Source organism: Erpetoichthys calabaricus, chromosome 13 (assembly GCF_900747795.2).
Source record: "Erpetoichthys calabaricus chromosome 13, fErpCal1.3, whole genome shotgun sequence".
Taxonomy (NCBI): Eukaryota; Metazoa; Chordata; class Cladistia; order Polypteriformes; family Polypteridae; genus Erpetoichthys; species Erpetoichthys calabaricus.
Genome location: NC_041406.2, coordinates 110475430 through 110501800, shown reverse-complemented (window position 1 = coordinate 110501800; position 26371 = coordinate 110475430). Strand labels below are relative to the sequence as shown.

Genomic DNA, 26371 nt, shown 5'->3' with positions numbered 1-26371 from the left:
AGAAGTCTGATTAGCAGCAGTCAGTGGTTACTAATGGAGAAAGTGTCTGGAACAAAAACCTGCAGCCACTGCATCCCTTCAGGATCTGAGTTTGACACCCCTGCTTTATGTGACACTTTAAATGCCATATAGAAATACACTTTGATAGATCAAATAAATCTCATTATTATTACTGCGAAGACATCTTACTGCTCCATATCCTGGTTTCTCAATTGATGAAAGCTGACAACTTGTACAATGCTTTTGCACTTTATACATTTTTGAAAAAAGGTGACAGTCGTGGAAGCTTCTCTCCAAGTCACTGACTTAAAAAAATAGTTTCCTGCTGGGACACACTAAATAATACAATATACCAACAGACAGCAAGAATTTATAACTGGGAATGTGGCTAAATTCATTGGAAGTGTAGCTTGTAATTTCCAACCAGTCTCTTCACTGGAAGCTGCCGAGTTACTTTTGACTTCTCATTTCTCTGTTTTTGTGGATGGCATGTGAACTTAGATGTAAAGCATTGTGTGAAACATGCCAAAGCTGTCCATTGATGTTACGGCTGTTGCACTCTAAGATTGTATTCCATTTAATGCCAGTTTGGTGTTTATACACCAAATAGCTGTTGAGCAGCACACTTTGCTGAAGCCCAGATATAAATGATAATAAATGAGCTTCTCTCTGTAGCTCTCACGATGTGTAACTGGGTCATCTTTGTTGGAATATACCATGCAGGGTCAACCTAAGCCTTAGTGAGATTATCAGAAAGGAGGAATGCATTTCGGTAAATAAAAATTAATCTACACAAAAAGTCCTTGATTAATCAGTCCTAGAGCGTATAATCAGAGGATGTGTTATAAAAGAAGGAGTTGATAATGTCACACTTCAAGAGAAAATGTATGAGTGATAATTTGTATTGCATCAGAAACATACATCTTGGAGTAGGGGGACAGGTTTTTTTGGAGTCTTAGCGGAACTGGTTGTGTGTCAGATTAGGAAAACATGTGTCATCCATCAGAAGACTATAGCCGAGTCCTTATTGTGGGTACAAAGCCCACCCTGGCCCTTAATGAGGGCATTTAGGGGTTATAACCTCAGGGTCACTGAGGGTACCTGTTGGCCAAAGAAGTTTAACTGTGAATCCCATCCCTGGGGCTAAAGTTTCTGCTGGTATTTTTGTTAAGATATTCTGTAGAAAAATCTGAGTAATTTGGGAAAAAAAATAAGGAATGGGAGTACAATAACTCTCAGACTGGAAAATGCGTAGTTAAGTTGGTATCTGTTCTGGACAGGACATCAAAAGGGCACTCTGGTTTTCTCACATTCAGTTGAGAACTAGAACTTTGGTTTATTATGGGCCACAGCATTTTAAATGTATCAAGATACTAGGAGGTTAGAACTTACAAAGGCCACCAGCACCCAGGTTTAGGGTTGTGTGTTAAACTAGAATCTCTCTCATTTTAACAAAAAGGATCTTCCTGCCAGGGGTATTGGATTTTGGAGTGGTAGGTGGGTATCAGAGGTACCAGATGGAAGGAGAATTGTACACTTTGAGACAGAGGGAGGAGGCAAGAGAAAGAGAAAATGAACTCTTTGAGAAGCAGGTCAGTATTATGAATGGACCTTACTAAATGAAAGTTGGGCATTCCGCATATTCCTTAATATTCTTCTTTTTCCAGCTTGTGCGTTTACTGTATTTAGTATGAAAAGGTATTTGCCCTGTCTGATTTTCTACATCACATATTTTCACCGTTAATATTATCTATTCTATTGTTAAACTTGAATCTAATTTTAGATAAATTTAATTCTATTGAAGCAAATAACACAAAATGTGGATAATTTATTTGTTTATTAAAAAAGATCATCACCCCCCTCAGAAATCAATGACTAGTGATACCATCCTTATCAGCTTAAAACATAGCCAGATGTTTCCTGTGGTTATTGATCAGTTACTTGCAGCTGTCTGGAAAAAGTCTTGCTCACTCTTCCTTGTGGAACTGCTTCTACTTTGACATTTGTGGTTTTTCCACCATGCATTGATTGTTTTATGTTCTGCTACTGCATGTCTGTGGGATTTAGGTCTGTACTTTCAATAGACCATTTCAGAACGCTGCATTTTTTCTCTTTTTAACCACTCAAAAGTAGCCATGCTTGTTTGTCATGGGTAGTCATCTTGCTGCATGCCTGAGCTACTGAGCTCATTGAGAAATGCCCTGTGAGTCTATAGTAGAATTCTCTGGGCAGGATTCAAGCAGCTAAGATGGGCAGCTGGTATGAGGTTCTGACTGTAGAATACTGTATTACTATTTGTTTGACATGCCATTATGCTCAAAAACATTCAACTTGTGGCTCATCTTTCCAGGACTGTGGAGCATGTGTGTTATTGTTAATGAACTTATGTTTCGGTTTTCATGACAATTTGTCCACTAATGGAAAAATGGCCTGTTGTGCCAAATACTTTCTGTTTGGATTCTGTTATTTAGTGCAATTCCAGAGCTTTATAATGGCTGTCTAACTCTTTCCAGACTGATACACATCCACAGTTTTTCACTATGACATCTAAAACCATTGTGCTGATAGCTACAGTATGGTGTTAATGACTAAAGTTAGTCAGAATTACATTGGAGTAGGCTGGTAAAAAATTGTCCAAATCATTAAAGCAGTGAAGCTGTTGACTGTAATTGCCTTTTTAATTGGCTGGAGTTCTAACTATTTAACAAATTTCAATTACATGTTTGAACACCTTGTACGACAGACAAATGAAATATGTGCCAAACATATGGATTCCCCTCTATATACTACTAAAAAACACAAAAACATCAAACAAAATTCAATGTGAAAAGTGCAGAGAAATTACAAATATGTGAGTACTTTTTATGGCACAAATTTGTCTCACAGGATGAAATAATACAAATAAGTGTGACCTCACCACATTGTCTACAATGACAGTTTGTTAATATCCTGAAAGTCAAAAGCAATTCTACTTGAACATTTGAAAAGAGACTTCTACAAAGTATTGAAGAGGAATGAAATGGATGAAGTAGTTTGGTGCAAGGTTCTTGCATAAGTTAAGACTACGCATGTAAATTTGAGGCCACGAGTCAGTTGACTTGTATTGGTAAAAAACGTATTAATGTATCTTGTTTCACCTATCCTATTAGATTCTAATGGATGGCCCAGAAAGTGGCTGAAGATAGAAAAAGAGGGGAGTCTACTTACTCTTCTGCTTTGGTGTCCAAACCCACCTATACAAAAGAACCACCCCAGAAGAACACTTCATCCGAATACCTTCTTGGACTACATGACCTAGAGCCATAAATCTTACAGAACATGCCGACAATTCCCTTATATAGCAGAATACACTGCATGAATTTTCATGTTCATGCCCCGTAAGGATCTCAACTGCCACAAATGTTTTTTTTGTGTTTGTCATAACTTTTTTATTCTCCTAAAAAAATCTAATGGACCAGTTAGTGTGTTTTTGGTTATAGTAAGTCCTTGAAGTGGACACTTCTATGTTTTGCTGTTTGCAGTACTGGGAATTTCCCATATTCAGAACTCACCAGTATTCAGTACCAATCCTTCTTACAACCTCTCATTACTGTACTGTTACATGCCGCTATCTCTTGGGAATCTCTCTTCTACCTACCTTTCATATGTATGAAGCCTATAACATATCCATCTTGAAGCCCAACGTTATGTGAATAACCTGAAATAACTTGCTGCGCCGACAGTTCTTTTTTTCCACTTCACTGATTATAGTGAACCTTTTTACTATCTAAAAACACTTGTTATCAAGCACCAACTTAGGTATTTCAGCCATGTCTTGAAAAGGTAGTGCTTATTTGAGAAGATTTTAGCATTTGAAAAAAGCTGAAATGGGAGACCAGCAACCAGATAGACCAGGGATGGGCCTGGAGGGCCACAGTAGCTGCAGGGTTTCGTTCCAACCCAATTGCATAATTAGAAACCAATCCTTGACAGTCTCACACCTTATTTCATTTTATGGCTTGTTAGTCTGCAATGTTAGGTTCTTATATCATAGATTTTTTCCATTCCAAGGACATCATCCAAATGATTTGAAGCCTAAAACAGATCATTTTCACTCTGTCACATTTTTCTTTTAAGTGTTTTATTAAACCAAATAGTGCATGATGAAGCCACATGGGTGTAAATGGAAACAAGTTAGATGGAGAACTGCTGGCTCCTTTGTCATTTGCATCTTATTGCTAATATGGAGCCATTAAAAAACAGTGAATGCAGCTGTTTTAAGACTGAAATAAGCAATTAAGGGTGGGGAACCTTAACAAGTGAAACCACTAAAATGAAGCATCAATATGTCATTTCAGTAATAAGTGTTTCATTAGCAATAATTGACCTCTCATTAAGAAACAAGGGAGGAACAAAAACCTACAGCCACTGTGTCCCCTCACCCCAGGACCGATATTGGGCATTCCTGATTAGATGGACAGCAGTGTGGAAAAGTCTGAAGTGCAGGTGTAAGAAGTAAAAGATGTTATCACTGAAAGCCTAATGAGCAGGTTCACTAAAACAGCTACATGGATTGTACTACAAAACTGCAGTGTTAGAGGTGCAGTTGCTTGCCAACCTAGTAGTAAGTCATCCACTCTGAGTGGGGTGTTTGTACTGTGGGGGATACACTGACAGCAATGCATGCCTGTGGACACCCTTAAATATTTATACTCACATTCTAGCGCCAGATTCTATTTCTCAGGTGACAAAAAGACAGCAATGAGAAATGTGGTCAGTTTGTGGTGTTTTCCGGAATAGCCACAGAACCCTTTGCAAAATGCAGATTACAAATGGACTGTGCCTAAAGTTTTAAGGGAGTGCTTATCAGGCAGAGGGATTATTGGCTGTAAAGATAACTTCAAGGGAACAGCAGGGTGGGCAACCACACCAGCTGGGAAAGATATTTCCCGACCTTTGATTAAAAGGTCACTTTCGAAGAGGAGTATATTAGACACACCCTAAGTTAATTAATTCCCAAATTGCTTAGAATTCCTAGAGGAATAACTCATTATGTACTAATAGCAATGTGCAGCCATTCTGAGAGATATGTTTGGTTGGAAAGTTGAAACAAATTTTTGGGATAAAGGAATACAGGTCTGGATGTCTCTGGGCAGCATTTTGCTTGTTATCCACATGTCCCATGTAGGTGAAGTCTAAACCCCAATTACCACTAGCACACAGCTGTAGATATTTGTGAAATTACTGTTATTTCAGTATGCTGCTGCTGGAGTACTGTATGTGAATTTCCCCTTGGGGATTAATAAAGTATCTATCTATCTATTTCTGAATAGAACATCCTAAAATACTGGTAGAGATATATGGCCATTCTTGTATTACATTTCAGGTGAAAGTCAAAACAAGTTTTGTGGAGACAGAGGTAATGCACTGCATCGGTCTGTCGTGGTGAAAAAGGAGCTGAGCCGCAAGGCGAAGCTCTCAATTTACCAGTCGATCTATGTTCCTACCCTCACCTATGGTCATGAACTATGGGTAGTGACCGAAAGAACGAGATTGCGAATACAAGCGGCTGAAATGAGTTTCCTCCGCAGGGTGTCTGGGCTTTCCCTTAAAGATAGGGTGAGAAGCTCAGTCATCTGGGAGGGGCTCAGAGTAGAGCCACTGCTCCTCCGCATCGAGAGGAGTCAGATGAGGTGGCTCGGGCATCTGATCAGGATGCCTCCTGGACGCCTCCCTGGTGAGGTGTTCTGGGCACGTCTAACCGGGAGGAGGCCCCAGGGAAGACCGAGGACACGCTGGAGGGACTATGTCTCTCGACTGGCCTGGGAACGCCTTGGGATTCTCCCGGAAGAGCTAGAAGAAGTGGCCGGGGAGAGGGAAGTCTGGGCATCTCTGCTCAAGCTGCTGCCCTTGCGACCTGACCTCGGATAAGCGGGAGACAATGGATGGATGGATGGATGGATGAGGTAATACACTTACACATTCTCCATATACTCAGAGGACCAGAAAGAATTATATACCCAAACTGTAGTCCTCAGCTAACATTCTACAAGTAATGATACATTTAACATATTTCTAATATAGTAGTCAATTCCCAAGTTACTCACAATTACAGTAGCAATACCCTGATGAGCACCAGAACTAATATACTGCATTTTATTCCCTGTCCAGTGGTTACATACATTACATACGTTGCTTTTTCATTATAAGTAGGCACTGCATATAAAATAAAGTACACTTGGAATTGCTGAGAGCAATGAATGCTATCTAAGATGGCCATTAAGATGACATGTCCTTTGAACATGCAACAGCCAGGGCATTAGTCATAACGGCCACGCCAGACCACGGAAGGCAGCCTGGGTGCTGCAGGAAGGGAGGGTCAAGCCCTTTCAGAGGATAATTTGCAAGGTGCTTGCCGGGACAATCTATCTCCCAAAATTAAGCTCTTCTCAAATGAAAGTGATCAAACAGAAAGATCTTCAGACCTTGGCCCATCACCAGGAAGGGCACTGAAAGCTGAGGTGCCCCTTGTATAGCAGACAACAAACTATCACTTTCAGAATTCACTTGGCAGCTTTGCTTTTAGGAATTTTGCAGGGCTGTTTAACTTGGCTGCATTTAACAGGTGTGATGTTAATTTAAGTAACAAGCTCTACCATCATCTCACCCCAATTTGGGAAGATGGAATGTTGGAAGTATTATGAAGTGTATCCTGTTTTGTTTCAGGAGGCAGCATGGACCTGTCTAGTTAAAATCTCACTCCTAGCTTGCGGTGTGACTTAGATGGATGGATTGTCTGCTTGCATTGAAGATTTAGTTTGAATGCCTTAATATCTAAATATACTAGAGAGTAGTGTTCATTGTGAAGGGCACTATAGTCAGTGTAAAGATTTAATGCTTAAATTTTGATTTCACATAGTATCTTTCATATAGTGCACTGCCATCAAGAGATTAGCAAAAGAAAATAAAATTCAGTGCCTTTCCATTTTTGAAAAGGAACTGAGCACAAGCTATTATGGAAAAGAAATTCTCAGAGTGGTATTAGTTCAAATTTCAGCTGATGTAGAAGGTGGCAATGGTTAGTAGAAAATACAAAAAAATACATAATAAAGAGATGAGTGGTAATAATTCACATTTCAGCTGATGTAGAAGGTGGCAGTGGTTAGTAGAAAATACAAAAATATATAATAAAGACAGACCACTGTAGTGAAGTGTATATATAGTGTCTATAAAAAGTATTCACCCCTGTGGATGTGTTAATATTTTATTGTTATACAACATACAATTTTAGTTTCTCCTTGGGGCACATAAGGTAACATCTATCTATCTATCTATCTATCTATCTATCTATCTATCTATCTATCTATCTATCTATCATTAAACCACAGTGAATTTAATTTAGCTTTTTTGACAATGACCAGTTGAAAAAGACACTTTAATGTCAAAGTGAAAACAAACTGTCTCAAAGAGAACTAAATTAATTACAAATGTAAATTTAATAAGACACACCTAAATCATCACTGATGCAGCTGATTGGCTTTAAATTTCACATAATTAGTTAAATGGAGATCACTTGCCAGGGTTTCAGTTGATTATAGTATAAATGTCCCTGTATCGGAAAGGTTCAACTTGTGGTGAGTCAGTCTTGTGGCCTGACCTACATGATGAAGACAAAAGAACACTTCAAGCAACTCCATGAAAAGGTAATTGAAAAGCACAAGTTGGGATGGAGACAAGAAAATATCCTAGTCACTGAATATCTGTAGGACTCCAGTTAAATCAGTCATGAAGAAATGCAAAGCATATGGCACAGCTGTAAATCTACCTAGAGCAAGTCATCCACAAAAACTCAGTGATCATGCAAGAAGACAGCTAGTGAGAAAAGCGATCAAAAGGGACCTGTAATAACTCTCAAGGAGTTAGAAGCTAGAGATGACAAGATTGGAGAGAAACTGCATACTCCAACTGTTGCCCAGGTGCTTCAGTAGTCGCAAGTTAATGGGAGAGTGGCAAAGAAAATGTCACTGTTAAAAAAACATGCATTACATCATGACCAGATTCACCTAGAAGACACTGAAGTGAGCTTGGAGAAGGTTCTGATGAGACCATAATTGAGGTTTTTGGCCTTGTTTGACACACTACATGTACTGTAGTTCTTAAAAACACACCATCCCCACTGTGTAGATGCTTTTCTGAAGCAGGCCCTGGAAGGCTTTTCAAGGTAAAATGATTGTAACCAAATGTAGGGAAATCGTACAGGACACCCCAAGGCAGTCTGCAAGAAAACTGCACCTTGGGAGAATTTTTCTTTATCAGCAAGACAATGATTCCAAGGATACAGCTAAAGATACACAGGAATGGCTTAAGAATGGAGCACATGGCAGGAACCTTTCCTCAAGTGGATAAGAGACGGTCTCCGAATACAGCCACTCCTGTTCACACCACCTTCAGTCACTTGTGTCTGGCTGATATAGAGTCACCAATTAATCTACTACTATATGTACAATTTTGGTATGTGGGACTAAACTGGAGTACAAGAAGAAAACTGGCTGACAGACACTATTGTTGACAGCTGTGAGACACTATTGTTTAGCACTGTGCCACTCTTAATTAAAAATCAATGAATGATACTGTATATTGTCTATCCAATCATCAACCGTCTCTGCTACTTCCTAGATCAAAAACAATACCTGGCACTAAACAATGGAAATTTAAACAGCGAAAGAACAACTTTATGAATGTGAAAAGGCTGTTCAACCCCTTAAACTTACTAAATGAGTGGGGTGTTTCAACTTTCAAATAACACCACAATCTACAGTCTGTTTTCCACTTTCTATATTTCAGAATTTTGCTTTTTGTAAAGATGTTTTTGAATGTTGCAACTGTTGGTACTGTAATATGGATACACAGTATAATTTCTTTACCAGTTATGTACATTCTGACAGGTCTTCAATTATGCATATGTATGCTATGGATGCATATTTAAAAGCAGTACAAGCGGAGAAAAAGTATCCTGTTTTTAGTACTGCTTCAAAATGGTAAAACTGGAAATACTGCAGTTGTATGTTTTCTTCTGGGTGTTCACAACACATTCACTGACACCTTTATAGTGTTTGAAAGCTTAATCCTATGGAAATAAGAATACTGTAACATTCAATGTTCTTTTTTGGGTAAAAATATTACTGTACTTTGTTGCTTAGTCTGCTGCAACACATGTGTACAACATAACATTCTTAAGGTGTAAAAATTTTGAAAGAGAAATGTCTGACCTTTATTATGAGTGGTAGGACATGAATATTGAGTGAAAGTTGAAAGTTACAGCCACAGATAAAATGAACTTGAGTTTAAAGGGTTAAGATAAATAGAGCAAATAAAAAGGCCACAACTTAAGAAGTAGATTTTAGTTAGGAAGAAGAGGATCTGTTCAAGCCAGAGATAAAACAGGATTAGTGAAATCAATAGCCCAAGAAATCGGGATTTTTATAGGGCTCCTTTCCCAGCAGGCTTCATGATAAACCAGATAAAACTTGCACAGAACTTCATATTCTGTGCCACTATGAATCTCACAAGACATTTGACACCTACTATCTTTTTCTTAATTCTGATCACCACCGCTAGTGTGCTTTACAGGGGAGTTCTTGTCAGATCAGCACGCCATTATTTAACACCGCCAGCGAGCGCTATCATATCACTGAGTTCTATCTTTATTTGAAATTTGGCACTTTTAATTAGTTTAAAAAGGAAACGGACAGTAAAAGTGAGTTCATTTTTTTTATTAATTTACCTTTTACATAGAGCACCATTTCTAAACTTCTAACAAAGCAAACATGACCCTTCAATTCACCTATATTGTGTGCCCTCTGCATCAAAAATATCAAAAGCCTTCTTCCAAAGCAGTCAGAGCCGCCCATTTTTTAACTACCTCAGTCACTTTTAGTGTCGCAGGACCAGTGTCAATCCAAGCAGCATCTGGAGGGCGGCAGAAACCATCAGCAGTTCTTCGTAAGGCACAAACTAGCGATCTTCAATTTCTATAACACTTTTAAAACTGATTGCCGTTATTACCAACTTTGCAAAAGCAGTCCGAGGCAGACGGTTCAATTCATTTTATGGTAAGCTTCTCACGGCGTGTTCACCACAAAGTACTTTGCAAAGAAAACAAGACAATTAAGAGACGGTTGGACCAATCTCAAAATTAATTCGCAAAATTCACAGAAAGCGCAATGAGAATTTACACAACCGCTTAGTCAAAAAGTATTTAGGCGCCTTCTGTAGCCTTTAACTGCACGAGCATAGAATTAAAGAAAACCACTGCAAAATAAAATCGACTGTAGCGTCACGTACTGGATCTTCCCTCTTTTCCGTTACTTCTTTAGTTTTCCGGCGTAGATACGGGTCTTTACATTAACAGAAATGGAAACTCGCGGCCAAAAGGACCATCGCACAACTGAACTCGCGTAATTCTGAAGTCTATAACATCAACCACTTTATAAATGGCTTAAATCGGTGGCTAGAAAACAGTTAAAAATGTACATCCCCCTCCACGCCTCCCCTTTCCACCGCCGCTCATTTCTACCGCAGTAGAGACCCTTCTGCAAAACCTCGCGCCTCACAGAGCCGTGCACTTCTGAGATGTTGCCGCTGCAGATTCTGCGAGATAATTTTAACTCTCCTTCAGCTACCCCTCCCCCTGCGAGAATCATTTGGGGTTTATCAGAGCAGCAGAGATCGAACGCTGAGATAAAATGTTAACTTCCTTCAAGCAGTTGATTAAATCAGCATAGCTGTTGCTCGGCTAGCGGGATATAAACGAAGGACCAATGCGCGCGCACGTTCACTCTCATGTTGAATATTTATACACACATTGTAGCGAGGTTCGCGCATGCGTACACACACTCCCCATATTTACACCTTAGCCGTAACCACAAACTTTAGCGGGGTTGCTTCAGTATGCAGGAGCTCAGCGCTCCTTTTAGCCACATCAGGCTTAGATGCAAGTTCCTAGATACTGCTCGGGCGGTTGCGTGCTCCTATATTGGTTTTCTCATTTAATCCTACCTTCAAAGCAGTACAGCGCTCCTCAGCCTAGCAGTTGTGGAACAGTTTAGCGCTTACTATTTTTATTGACTTCATCCAGCTCATCGTTACATGCGGAAAACAGGCACACCCATGAAACATTTTTAAATTTTTGGTTATCATGAAATTAACCAACAAGACAGTACTGAAGCAGTTGTTGTGGACACTATACCAGAAAGAGGTGGTGAAGAGGAAGCTAAATCCTCGGATGAAGCTTCCAATTAACTTTTTTATTTATAATTACATACTTGACTGACAGCTTTATCCAGGGTGACTTGCGAGATCAGAATATCTGGCAAAATGTTCATAGATAAATTTTACAGTTCAGGGTTTTACCTGTCAGCCTCCATCCTCCTTATTGACTTCAGTCTCAGCTGCACACTCTCGCATATTGTGTGTCTCACTTAAGTCCGGGCTTTCCTCTTCATCTAAACGAGGCTTTTTGAAAAACCTTGACATTTCAGTCAGTTTTGCCAGCCAGAAATTATCTCTCAGAATAAGAAACTATTTCTTAGTGTTTGTCAAAAATACGCAATTAAGCAATTTAACGTTCTGTTAACTGTCTAATGTGTACTACCAATCAGGTTACACATACGCCATAACTTCGCCCCATTTATTTATTGAAAATTCAGTAAACCAATGGGATTTGTCATACCACTTTGAAACCAAAGGAAAGATAAAACAACAAATACCCAATCAATTACACATTTTAACAGAAAATTTCATATACAATGAATCAATTGGCTGGGCCTATGGCCAATCACCCTACCCTATGCCACTGGGAAGTTAATATCAAATTGGCCATGATGTGATGTTCATTGAGCACCTCCATTTACATTACTTTTACATTTATTTGCTTAGCAGACACTTTTATCCATTGCAATTTATAAAAGAGGTCGACATAATTGAGTAAGCATCAGTCTGGTGGTCTGTTTCAGAACAAGTGTTACAAAACAAGGTTGCAAAATTAAATACAATACGTGAAGATCTCAAAACACAACACAGCTAGTTACAATTTCTAGGTTACGAAAACCTAACAGCTATTACAGTTTGGTCCATAAATATTTGGACAGAGACAACTTTTTTCTAATTTTGCTTCTGTACATTACCACAATGAATTTTAAATGAAACAACTCAGATGTAGTTGAAGTGCAGACTTTCAGCTTTAATTCAGTGGGGTGAACAAAACGATTGCATAAAAACGTGAGGCAACTAAAGCATTTTTTTAACACAATCCCTTCATTTCAGGGGCTGAAAAGTAATTGGACAATCGACTCAAAGCCTATTTCATGAGCAGATGTGGGCAAGTCCGTCATTATGTCATTATCAATTAAGCAGATAAAAGGCATGGAGTTGATTTGAGGTGTGGTGCTTGCATGTGGAAGATTTTGCTGTGAACAGACAACATGCGGTCAAAGGAGCTCTCCATGCAGGTGAAAGAAGCCATCCTTAAGCTGCGAAAACGGAAAAAAACCCATCCAAGAAACTGCTACAATATTACAAGTGGCAAAATCTACAGTTTGGTACCTCCTGAGGAAGAAAGCAAGCACTGGTGAACCCAGCAAAGCAAAAAGACCTGGACGTCCACAGAAGACAAGAGTGGTGGATGATCGCAGAATCATTTCCATGGTGAAGAGAAACCCCTTCACAACAGCCAACCAAGTGAACAACACTCTCCAGGGGGTAGGCATATCGATATCCAAGTCTACCATGAAGAGAAGACTGCATGAAAGTAAATACAGAGGATGCACTGCAAGGTGCAAGCCACTCATAAGCCTCAAGAATAGAAAGGCTAGATTGGACTTTGCTAAAGAACATCTAAAAAAGCCAGCACAGTTCTGTAAAAACATTCTTTGGACAGATGAAACCAAGATCAACCTCTACCAGAATGATGGCAAGAAAAAAGTATGGAGAAGGAGTGGAACAGCTCATTATCCAAAGCATACCACATCATCTGTAAAACACGGTGGAGGCAGTGTGATGGCTTGGGCGTGCATGGCTGCCAGTGGCACTGGGACACTAGTGTTTATTGATGATGTGACACAGGACAGAAGCAGCCGAATGAATTCTGAGGTGTTCAGAGACATACTGTCCTGTCTGCTCAAATCCAGCTAAATGCAGTCAAATTGATTGGGCGGCGTTTCATGATACAGATGTAGCCAAAGCAACCCAGGAGTTTATTAAAGCAAAGAAGTGGAGAATTCTTGAATGGCCAAGTCAGTCACCTGATCTTAACCCAATTGAACATGCATTTCACTTGTTGAAGACTAAACTTCAGACAGAAAGGCCCACAAACAAACAGCAACTGAAAGCCGCTGCAGTAAAGGCCTGGCAGAGCATTAAAAAGGAGGAAACCCAGCATCTGGTGATGTCCATGAGTTCAAGACTTCAGGCTGTCATTGCCAGCAAAGGGTTTTCAACCAAGTATTAGAAATGAACATTTTATTTCCAGTTATTTAATTTGTCCAATTACTTTTGAGCCCCTGAAATGAAGGGATTGTGTTAAAAAAATGCTTTAGTTGCCTCACATTTTTATGCAATCATTTTGTTCACCCCACTGAATTAAAGCTGAAAGTCTGCACTTCAACTGCATCTGAGTTGTTTCATTTACAATTCATTGTGGTAATGTACAGAAGCAAAATTAGAAAAAAGTTGTCTCTGTCCAAATATTTATGGACCAAACTGTATCTGTTAGACAGAAATTCACCAAACAAGAGAGTCTTCAAACACTTCTCAGACACATTGAAGGAGTCAGAATTCCGAATAGAGGTGGGCAGCTCATTCCACCGGCTAGGAATTAGCCATTAAAAAAATTCTGGATTGAGATTTGATACCATGTAGATGTGGCATCACCAGACGCTGTTCATCAGCAGACCTGAGTGGTCGAGAAGGAGTATACGACCTCACGAGTATCAGGTATATAGGTGCTGGCCCATTGACTACTCTACTCAAGGATTTGACCTTACAGAGAGCCAATGTAATGATCTGAAAAGAGGAGTGACATGTGCTCGCCTTGGCTGGTTGAACGGCAGATGTGCCATTGTGTTTATTATCACCACCGGCTTGGTGTCACATGCAGGTACTCCTGCCAGCAGAGAGTTACAGTAGTCCAGACATGACAAGACCAAATCCTGGACCAGGAGTGATGCTGTCTACTCTGTCTGATCTTGCAGATGTTGTATAGAGTGGACCTATAATGAAAGGTGTACCAGTCATTGTTCACTAAAAGATGACTCAGGACACAGTGGTGGGATGAAATATCTTGACTACATCTGGAAATTCCCCAACAGCAGCTGGAAAAAGTTGGCTGTGTCCTACTCGGAATATCGCTACCATGATCCTTACCAGAAAAAGCAGATGGAAAATGAGGTGAAATGAAGGATGTATTAGCTTGATTGTGTTTCAAGAGTGCATGGGCTTGGGTTCTTTTTGCAATATGTTCACCTTCCTTCTATTTGTTTTCATAAAAACTCATTCAATTTGTTACTTTATATTAGCCCAGTGTCACTATGTGTACGAGTCTACACTGTAATGGACTCCCATTTAGTCCATGGGCGGGTTCCATTTATTCACTGAAACTACCTGCTTTGTCCCAGTTAGGATTGAGAGGACAGGGTAAACTCACACACACACAACCAGTTACCCACATGAGGACCTTTAGTCACCAATCATGAGATTAAACCTGCACATCCTTGAGGTGAGGGAGGAAAACCAGAGTACCCAAAGTTGTGGATTTAAAAAAAATGTGTTAAAGAGCATTTTCTGCACAAACGTCCTAAAGCTTTATGTACAGAATCTGTCCTCCATGTGAACACAAAAAATAAAACTGAGTGTAAGTATTAAAGCAGTGGTCTGTTTAACACAACACCAGTACAAGGAGCTGATTTACTGGGCTCATGGATAAGACGCTCTTGTATACTGTATGTATACATCATCTGATATGCAGCATGTAGCTGTAGATATCATGCCACCATAGGGACCACCCCAGCCTAAATTGTGGACAGACATGGCAAGGGGAATGCCAAACACTTGAACAAAAAATCCAATTAATTATTATTAGTATTATTTTATACTTTGTTGGTATGGAGGAAGAATAAAGGAATGTGGTCAGTGAAAGGAGATACCTGATATCTAGCTGACACAACGGATGTCATGATGGGCAGAGCATTGCAGATAAGGAAGTTTTTTCTTCTTTGCTTATAGATGGTAGCAGAGAGAGCTCCCCTGATCAGTCAAGGCCATATACTGTATCTGTGTGCCTTAACACTTAGTTACGTTGAAGGGCAGCTAGAAGTCATAGCACAGTACTTTGCAATGAGCCTAAGCTTTTAAAAATGATGAGCTTATATATGTAAAAAGAGTATATATGCCTATGTTTGAGAGTACCTGATGTGAGCCTACAATTAAAAATAATTATTAAAATACTGTTGCCCGGCATATTTGACTTTTTACATACAATATACAGTGTATACATCCATGAGGGGTGAAATATTAGATTGTGACTCCCTAAAGGATTTTTTTTTTCTAAACTAGCAGGGATTTTTCTATCCTGTGAATGAACAAGTCTTTAATGGAACAATAAGGGTTAATAAAAGTGGTGTCACAAATGCCTAATTATGGGTGGGCAGAGATATTGGTTAAGATGTCAGTCGGTTTAGTGGTTAGGGTTAAGGGTGAGATAGGCTGATGGTTATGAGTGGGTGGGGTTACTGGTAAGAAGGAGAGGGTGTTATTATGGGTGGGAGGGGATACTGGCAAGCGGTTAAAAGTACAATGGGTGCCTGTTAGAGGCTGGAGAGGTTACCACTATTGTATATTTCACAGCTGCCTCTATCCTTTTTTCTTTTTTTTTAGTAATATGTTGGTTACAGCAGTAGTTAGTCCTGGGGTCCCGCTGTGATTGCAGGCTTTTGCTCCAACCAACTACTCTTTTTAACTGGACTCCTAGCCTAATAAAGAGAGCTGTTATTTCAGTTTCTGCATTTTGGGTTCAGTGTAGAAATTACAAAACTATGTTTGGAAGGTTTTTATTAAAATTTACTAAGCAGTTATATGAGGATAATGTAGGGTTTGTTTTGCTTGATTTTTTATTATTTATTTTATCCTGATTTTCTATTTGCTTCTCTAGCTGTTCTAATTATTAAATTCATTATTTACTAATTAGTGGGTCTGACGCTCAAGTAGTTCCAGCTTTTCAGCACAGCACATGCACTTCTGAACAGGTCATCCACCTGAAGCTAAGCATGTTTAGGTACTTGAATGGGAGACCAGCTAGGAAAAGGTGGGGTTGCTGCTGGAAGAGGTGTGAATGAGGCCCTGTGGTCTGTGCATGGATCCCAATGTCCCAGTTCAGTAATGGGGACACTCTGTTGTACAAATGGTGCCATCATTCAGATGAGAAGTAAAATGCAGTTCCTAACTCTGTGTGGTCTGTAAAGATCCCTGGGCATCTTTCAAAATGAGTAGGATATATCCTGATGTCCTGGCTAAATTGGCTATCATGACCTCATCCATCATGGCCCCCTAATCATCCCCTGTCTCTAACTGTCTATCTCTCTCACCCTTTCACCACCTAATAGCTAATGTGTGGTGAGTGCACTGGCACAATAATGGCGGTCATCACATCATCCAGGTGGATGCCACACATTGGTGGTGGTTGAAGTGGATCCCCTCTGTCTAAAGCACTTTCAGTAGCCAGAGAAGCACTATATAAATGTGAAGATTATTATTATTATTATTATTATTATTATTATTAGTGTTGTTTGCTCAGGTGTCTGTTGTACTTGACATACAATGAAGTGAACAAACTACACAGAAAAAGGGCAAAATAAGTAAAGCAACATTTAAATATAAATCAAAAACAGAAATATTTGTAAATGTCGTATACATATAAAATTCATACTGATGTGCCTTTCTTAATGCAGAATGAAAGAAGAGAAAAAGGACCAGCAAATTAATGATTTGAATTATTATCAGTTATTATCTCTAATTGTGAATGTGGTTGAAACAAAAACCTGCAGCCACAGTGCGTCCCCAGGACTGAGTTTGGAAACCATTGGGTTAGACGACTTGCTTTGGCCTAAACAGTAAACTGGCAGTGTGAATGGAACAGACAGCCTTGTGGTTTTGAGTCAAATGTCCAAGCTACTACACTGCGCTGCTTGCACCATCATTTATCTGCTAGGCAATTGTGTCTCTAATATCTCATGTAATAGCTATGGCTGGGTAGAGATACATATAACTCATCAATCGATTTCGTTGTTACGACTGCCAGGGTCAGTGGTAAGGCAGGGAGGGAGTAGGTCTCATAATCTCCATTCTGTCAGGTCACACTTGGACTTCATTTCTTTTTTGACTTTTCACAAGCTGGTACTTCAGCACATGGGAATTTCATTACTCCAATGTAGGTAGCAGCGTGAGATTTTCTTTTTAAAAGAAAAGACATCTGTGGGTGGGTCTTTCCCATTTAATTGAGTGGGCAGTTAAGTAGGTATCTCCTTCTGAGTTACGTATGTGTCAATGAAATGAATTTTTTCCCCTGTAAAGATTACTTTGAACATTTTAGTCAGATGTGAGTCAACTTTGCAAGGCCTCATCATTTCAAGTTTCTGACACCTACTATAGCAGCTTTGGGTAGTGATACATGTGTGGATTTGAACTGCAAACAAGACAGATGCAGCCACGTGGGCTTTTGCATTTTACACCACATAGCAGACGCCCAGCATCAGATCAAGATTACAAATATCTGTAATTGGAGCCATTTCTTATTGACATTTCAGCTATTGTTAACATCAATGCATAAAGATGTTTAGGCGAGAGGTGGACTTCTAGCCTGGCCTACTCACTATTCCACTAGTCTTTTTTACTAGATCTACTAATTCTGGTGTAACCATTCTGAAGTACAGGGTGGAGAACACTTCAGATTCGTAGTACATTTTCAGCATCAGTGCACAGGGTTGTTGCACATTTCCAGGGTGTTGTTTTCCAAATCAAACCCTCTTTCTTTGTTATAGAACAAATTTATCCTCTTCTATTCACCCAATCCAGTTATTCATTCATAAGATAGAGGCTTGAACATTTTGATAAAACATAATGAATATTGGCCGACTTTGGGGCTAGCTTAGCTACTGCCCGTGTGGAGCTGGCACATTCTCTCTGTGTTTTTATCTTTTTTTATTCACCAGGTACCCTGGATTCCCTCCTACATCCCAAAAGTGTATGTGTTAGGCTAACTGGTGATTTTAAATTGGGCTCATGTGATTGTGGGTGCATGGATGAGTTGGTTCCAGTCTTGTACTTGATGTTGCTGAAAATATGTAATGGCCCCATGTAGCCTGAGTTGGGTTAAGTAGGCTTAAGAAGGTTATGTAATATTGTGATAAAATGTGTTTTTAGTCCATGCCTATCCATACTCTTTTACACCAGAGGTGAAGGTTACAACAGTTCTGTCATACACACCAACAGATTGGGCCAAGAATAACAATTATCTAAAACTGTTGTTGGACCATAGAAATTCAAGACCTTCAATCCATAAAAAGATGAACAAAAATATTGACTCTTCTGCTGAAAGGCATTTAGAATTCCATAGATAATCGTCACATGGAAACCTATTTTAATAAAAATCCAATGCATCCAAAACCTTCATCTCAAAAGCTATACTGCTAAACATTTTGTAGCCATCCAGCGATCCATCCATCCATCCACTCACCAATGCACTAAAAAAATAATCCAATCAAAATAATTCCTGGAAACTTGTAATTACAGTAAACTTCTTCCATTGATCAAATCCTCCAATAACATTTTAGGTTGCTACAAGTTTTAATCTGTCAAAGAAGAACAAGCAATAAAGCCCGGCAAGAGGAACTAATGACGGAGTGGGATGAGGCTAAAGCAGGGGCAGGCATGAGAAGTTTATCTGTCTGAACAGGTTGTGCTTCAGAATGCCACAATGATACGCTCAAATCATTTGATTAGGATTGTGTTGCAACCTCTTATCACTTTAAAATTTAATTTGCTGCCGGGTGCCGACCCACAAAACAAAACACAAACAGCGGTATGGAATGTATCATAATGAATATTCTGGAGCTTTAGATTTATGCACATTTACAAACCTATATATATCTCAGAAGTGGAGATGGCGTCACTTCTTGTGTAAGTTTACTCCCTGCAGCAGTGTAAGCTGGTCTCCAAAACCTAAAGAAGAACTTCAACCCTAAAGAGCCATGCAAATATAAAAGGCCACTCTCACCATATGTCCCTAAAATGCCACTTGATGCCTAATATTCAAAGACTGGCATTAGAGTATCCAGGTTACATCCATAAAACTATATGTATGTTGCAGAAATAGATGCTGGTTAAGGTATTCTTTAAATGGAACAGAAACTGGCTTAGACTTGAAGATGATTTCAGTATTGACAACATTTCTTCTGATTTAAGTACATCTCAATTTTCATGCCAATGCATACTACAGAATGAAAAGAGCAGAAGCTACAATAAAGAATCTTTTTATATAACTCAACCTGCACCATGTGGTGTATTGGTCAGAATTCCCAGTACTACCCAAGAGTCCGTTTCAAAATCATTTCAGGGTCACAAAGCCTGGAGCCAACCCTGCCAGTGCATCACAGGCCACACTCACTCATGATGGGCCAGTTCAGAGTCCCAAATTCAACTAACAAGTGTTTTGTGGGAGTTAAGCAGACTTAGGGAGAGGAAAAGCCACATTGACACAGAATGTGTAAATTCAGCACTGAAGGTGTGACAGAGCAGGGAGTCAAACCCAGAACTCTGTGGAGGTGTGGAGCAGCTGCACTTGCCATTGCATCACCATGCTGTCCATTAGTCAAAGTGTATTACAAAAATGAACATTTCTGCCCCCGGTCAAAATTTTGCCTGTGTTAATTAGAAAAAAAAAAATTTCTTACTACAAATAAAAAATTTCTTTATGATCTGCCGTGATCAGCTTAAGTGTTACAAAAGATCAAACATGCAGATGATATTAAGATCACCTCCTCTTTTTTATCTCATACTAACTCCTGAAGTAGAAAAGAAACTAAAGGGAGATCGTTTTACATAACGTGACCTAAATGATGTGTACTTGTAAACTAGGATTTTTGGGTATTTCCATGCCAGAGCAGCAGCCAATGGATGAAACAGGGCAATTCTCTGTGTAGGGAAGCTCTTTGCTGCCTGAAGCTCCACGTAGTCACTGGTACCTTATGCACAGTCTGCTCTCAGCTGTTCCAGAAAGACGTCAGTTATCTTTTGCTGTGACCTCTTGGAGGAGGAGGAGAAGTCCCTCTCATGCTTTACTTGTGCAGTAGAGTTCTGCCTTGCTATGATATCCCAGAGGCACAGTGGAGCTGGTGTCTTTTGCTTATGTGTGCATATGGACGTGGTCTTCAGATAGCATGTCTTTTTAGGCAAAAATGACCAAGAATGTGAGACCTAATATCAGAAGGCTGGAGCTGTCTTGTGACTTGAGGTAAACCACTACAGAACCCTAATGCATAGACTTGACCTCTTCTTCTTCGTTTATTATGAGTTGATTTTTGGTTTTAGTTTGACTTCAAGCAGACTCTATGCAGTAACTACCAACAAATATGAGGGTAACTGTCTAATTTTAGCTTTCCTAATTTTTTTAATGAAATTTCACAATCAGATTTTATTTGTTTCATGGGGCACCGTGTAGAAGGATCAAATATAGATAATTCTATAGTAATCTGCCTGAACTACCTCTTTATCTCACAAAGATGTTTCTTACTACAAATAAAAAATATCTTTATGACCTGCCGTGATCAGCTTAAGTGTTACAAAAGACCAGTACTGAAAGAATGCACTTTGATCCAGCACACCAGGGCTGTTTCAGTTTTTAAAATGTAAGATATGCATTATAGATTGGCCTAATACTCATGTGGCTATGAAGAACAAAGATACTCACCCAAAACTTTGTCATTTTTTGGGATGTGCTGCTGTCCTGCAGTGGCAGAGAGATCTTCAGGTACAGGCATGGGCTCATCATTCTCCTCAGGGATGTCATTCACAGAGGGACTGTCACGTCCTGTCAAAAGACACAAATTGTCAAACAATATCCAACTTAGTTTAAAAAAAACACTCTAAGCAACTCTGTGAAAACATGACAGAAAAGCATGTCAGTGGACGGATATTTGAAAATATCCAAGTCACTGAATATCCTTTGAAGTCCAGTTAAATCAAACCATGAAGAAATGGGAAGAGTATGGCCCAGCTGTAAATCTGCCAAGAGCTGGCCGTCCACAAAAATTGAGTGATCATGCAAGAAGTAGACTAGTGAGGAAAGACACCAAGAGACCTATGAGAACACTGAAGGAGTCAAAGCTATGATGGTCGAGGTTGGAGCGACTGATGCCTGGGGGCTTCACCAGTTGCAGCTTTATTGGAAAGTGGCAAAGAGAAAGCCACTTAGAAAAAACGTACATGACATCACAGCTAGAGTTTGTCAGAAGGCACATGAGGGATTCTGAAATCAGATGGAAGAAGGTTCTATAGTTTGATGAGACCAAAACAGAGCTTTTCAGCTATCAGACTAAATGCCATATTTGGTGCATGCCAAAAACAGAGCATTATCAAAAATACACCATGCTGTGGGGATACTTCACTGCAGCCAGCTCTGGAAAGCTTGTGAAGATATAATGAATGCAGCAAAATGCTGGGAAATTTGATGGAGTCGACAGGAAACTTGGAAGACAATGACTCCAAAGCATAAAGCCAAAGCTACACAGGAATGGCATAAAAATAACAATGTTAATGTCATTGAGGGTCCAGATCTCAATCCAAACGAGAAACACGCGTCTGGACTTGAAAAAAGCTGCTCACTCACAATCCCCATGCAATCTGAAAGAGCTTGAGCAGTTCTGCAACAAAGAATGAGGAAAATGTGCGGTGGCCAGAGGTAGGGAGCTGATGGAAAGAGACCTGTCCACACAGACTTAAGGATGTCATGGCTGGCAAAGGCCCATCTACTAAATACTGACTTAAATACTTATGCAATCAATTATTTTTTTATAGTTGACCATACTGCAGTCTTTTTTTGTTGATCAAAGTCCAAAGACACAAATTAAATTCATGGTGATTAAACGGTGTATAACAATAATATGTGAAAACTTCCAACAGGGTGAATACCTTTTAAAGTCATTGTAAATGTTATGGCGGGTGGCCGGGTCCCATGCCCGGCTGGGACGCCCCTTCTACATATGTTCCGGAGGAGCAACCATGGGCGTCTCAGTACCTCCCCCGGGATGCTTGGTGGCAGCCTCCCTGGCTGATGATGATGCCTCAGTTCCTGCAGGGCTCCATGGGAGATGGAGTTCTCCACAGCCCTGTTGGGATCTGGGGTGGCCGCCAGGGGGTGCTGCATGGGTCCCTGAGCCGACCTGGACAACTCTACAGCCCCACCCGGAAGTGCAATCAGAAACAGGTGATCAAGCACCTGGAGCACTTCCGGGTGGGTTGTAAAAAGGGCCAGCAACCACCACTCAGGGGCCAGAGTCGGGTGGAGGAGGACAAGGTTGTCAGGGAGAAGTGGTGGTGCCAGAGAGGTGTGCTTAGTGCTTAGTGCTGGTACTTATTTGGACTGTGTTGTGTCTGTGGGGTTCATGGGGAAGACGTGCCCCACAGTTGAAGAAAATAAAGTATTTGTGGGGTTTTACACGTGCCTCCGTGTGAGTCTATGCCGTTTCGGGTGCTATACAGTGTCCTTTATCACAATGTATGAAAACTGTAATGTGCTCACTAAGCATACTGGGATTCTGCTTTATATAGATAGACAGATAGATAGATAAGGCAATATATAATTCTAGATAGATAGATAGATAGATAAGCAATATATAATTATACATAGATAGATTATATGAATGAAGACAGTGTTTTTATTATTTCTATTTGTCTTTCATGGAACCCAATAAACATATGAGATTTTAAAAAATAATTCAAACTATATAATATAAGAAATGATAAAAATCTAAATTAATAATGTAAATATTCCACTAAACTCGGTAGTTAAATATATTATGTTGTTCACTGTCAGATTGCTGTTACTGCAGTACAGGGTTATGTGTAACTATCCTGGTAGGATATGGCGCAAGACAGAAATCAAACCATGGATGGTGTGCCAGTCCACTGCAGGAAGCACACACACATACTAATTCACATGAAGTCAACTTAGAACGTTAGAACAATTTAGACGAGAACAGGCCATACAGCCCAATAAAGCTTGTCAGTCATTTGTCCAAAATAACATCAAGTCTAGTTTAGAAAGTCCTTAAAGTATTGTTGTCTACCACACTACTTGGTAGCTTATTCCATGTGTCTATGGTTCTTTCTGTGAGGAAAAACCTCCTAAAGATTGTGTGATATTTACCTTAACAAGTTTCCAACTGTGTTCCTGTGTTTTTGTTGAACTGATTGTAAAGTAACAGTCCCAATCCACTGTGCTAATTCCTTTCATAATTTTAAACACTTCAATCATGTCACCTCTTACTCTTCTTTAGCTTAAACTAAAAAGGCTCAGCACCTTTAATCATCTCCTGTATATCTGGAATTAGCCAAGTCGCTCTTCACTGGACCTTTTCTAGTGCTGTTATGTCTTTTTTGTAGCGTGAAGACCAGAACTGTACACAGTACTCCAGATGAGCTCCAGATGAGGTTATAACCAGTACATTATAAAGCTTTAGCATGGCCTCATTTGACTTCTTAATGGCTTCTGGACACTGGCTTGAAGTTGATAGCTACAAGTCCACTGCGACTCCTAAATCCTTCTCATATGTTGTACTTTTAAATTTTCAGACCTCCCATTGTGAATTCAACCTTAATATTTTTCCTTCCCACACATAATACTTTACATTTACTTACAAAAGATGTCACCTGTCACAAGCCTCTATGCTGTCTAAGTCCCTCTGTAAGGATTCAACGGATTCTAGATTATGTGCCAGACCTTGTAGCTTGGTATCATCTGCAAACTTAACCACCTTGTTACTTCTATTCCTATCCAAATCATTTGTATATATACAAAATAGCAGTGGCCCAAGCACTGACCTCTGAGGAACACCACTCTTAACACCACCCAATTCTGATGAAGTTTCTCGCACCATGACCCTCTGCTTCCTGTGTTTGAGCCAGTTTTGTACTCATCTGCACACTACACTCTGAAATCCCACTTCTTAGATTCAGCAATAATCTTAAACTGGATTTATAAAGAAAAATGATTACCTAGAGCAAACCCACATAAATACAAAGATAATATGTTAACTCCATCCAGACATTGAGTGGGCTAGGATGTAAAGTTTGGTCTGTGGACATATCAGGTAGCAGAGTTAACCATTGCACCACCCTGTCATACTACTTAGCAAATATATTGCAACACACTGTCAAAAGGAGGAGAGCCAGAATGAAAGAAATATTTTGTACATTGACAAATGTGATCATATTTTAAAGATTAGACTTCAAGTAAGGGTCTAGGAATTGCATAGCAAAACGCATAGTGATGGAGCAAAGTATCATTTAGAAGAAGGGGTACCAAGTAAACTGGGACCTTTAGTTAGTAGGAGTGATTTGGAAAAAGGGTGACACGGTAGTTCAGTAATAAGTGCTGCTGCCTTTGAATTGAACCCAGTTGAGCATTATGGGAGGTTTGACTTTTCCATGGTATTTTATCCCTCTTGCAGAATTCTAGATGCTGGTATGTGTTATGCACTGCTATGAGTCTGATGTGTTCTTATGGCTTATGTTGGCACATTTCTTTATGTGATCTGCAATATGGATTTCAACCCTTTTGGTTCATACTTGGATGATGGGCTAAATGGCCAGTTCTTGTCATTATTTTTTCAGTTCATTCCCTTCTCCCACCTACCAGTCACACCATACATCCATACAGAATTCTAAGCCCACATACATTTTTAATCAGAATACTTTTGTCATACATTGCGCTCAGATCATTCTCACTTTACAGCCATATTTGTCACTTCTTGCACAAGTGTGTCCAGGGTGAGGTGAGGTGAGCTGCTAAAAATGAGAACCGGCAGCCCGCTCCAATCCAGGCAAAGGGGCCAAAGTGTCGCTATAACCCATCACACATCATGCATTTGCTTTTTTTATTTTCAGTCTGAGACACACGCTTTGACAGGAAGAAAGGCGCTTGTTGAAGTGCTGTAGATAGTCATCTCGGTTTGACTTTCTGATGATGTTCCGGAAATCGTTTGGCTGAACGTATGTCAGCCCTTGTGTTTTTTCTTCACAGTTACATACACTCTGAGTTAAAGCAGAAAAGTGAGTTCTGGACCAGCGTTTAGAGTCTCTGTGGTTAACATATCAGTTTTTATTCCCGATGAAGTTTCAAAGTTCCTGTAACTATGCATGCTGACATATGTATATATTTCACAGAAAAATGCTTGGAGAAAGAGTGAAGGTGTTAAGTGAAAGCGAAACAACTTGCATTGCTGTAAAAAGCTCCCAGTTGCTATATAAATAACACCATCTCTCTGGACAGAATGGATCACATTTTTAATTTTAGGAAGCTATTTGATGTTCAACTGAAAAGCTGACAGTGACCAATGTTGGTATTCTGGCCTTTTTAAGGCATACTGTATATATTACCTTTTAAATTATTATTTTATTCTTTATATATTATTCCTGTATCAATGTAAAGAACAACCTCTTCACGAGAAGAATTTCAGCAGTGTTGCCCAGGAGAGGACAGTGAACCCTGTGTTGACTTTCTTCTCAGGCTCAAGATTGGTGTTGGGCTAAGAGTCCATGGTATTCTTTACTACACACTGAGTGTACAGCTTTTCCTCTCTTGGGATTTAGAACTCTACCACAGCTAACAGAACGGGATGCACGAGGGCAAAACAGAAGCAAGTCAACCAACATAAGCTCTGTAATCTTGTCCCACCTTTCCGCCCTCTTATGTTTCAGTCATTAGTTGAACAGTGAAAAAGTAAATGACTGTATAAGATGAGTGAAACTGTGGCCATCCCAAAACTACATAAACATCACATTCTCTATCCCACTTAATTCAGCTTAGGGTTACGGGGAACCAGAGCCTGTCACTGCAGTACAAGGTGCAAGGCAGGGTACTGGGCACCAGGCCATTGTAGTGGCCACTCATGCATGGGCATAGTTACCCTAACATGCATGTGTTTCACAATGATGAAGACAAAACAAAGTGTCCTGCGGAAACACACAAACAGACATGTGGAGAACATGCAAATAGTCTATAGGCAACATCCTGGGATGTAGGACTTGGAACTCAGGAGGCTGAAGTAGCAGTGCTAACCATTGT

At 39.8% G+C, this 26371-nt stretch overlaps 1 protein-coding gene across 21 annotated transcripts in view; it reads right to left on the bottom strand.

Annotated features, from left to right (window-relative positions):
* The window catches only part of ikzf1 (IKAROS family zinc finger 1 (Ikaros)), an 82236-nt gene that overhangs the window by 35419 nt on the left and 20446 nt on the right, over nucleotides 1–26371 (bottom strand). For all 21 annotated transcript variants that reach the window (XM_051935803.1, XM_051935802.1, XM_051935804.1 and 18 more), the window contains exon 3: nucleotides 20996–21115. In XM_051935803.1, coding sequence (XP_051791763.1) covers nucleotides 20996–21115 — 120 coding nt within the window. The remainder of the gene's footprint in view (nucleotides 1–20995; nucleotides 21116–26371) is intronic.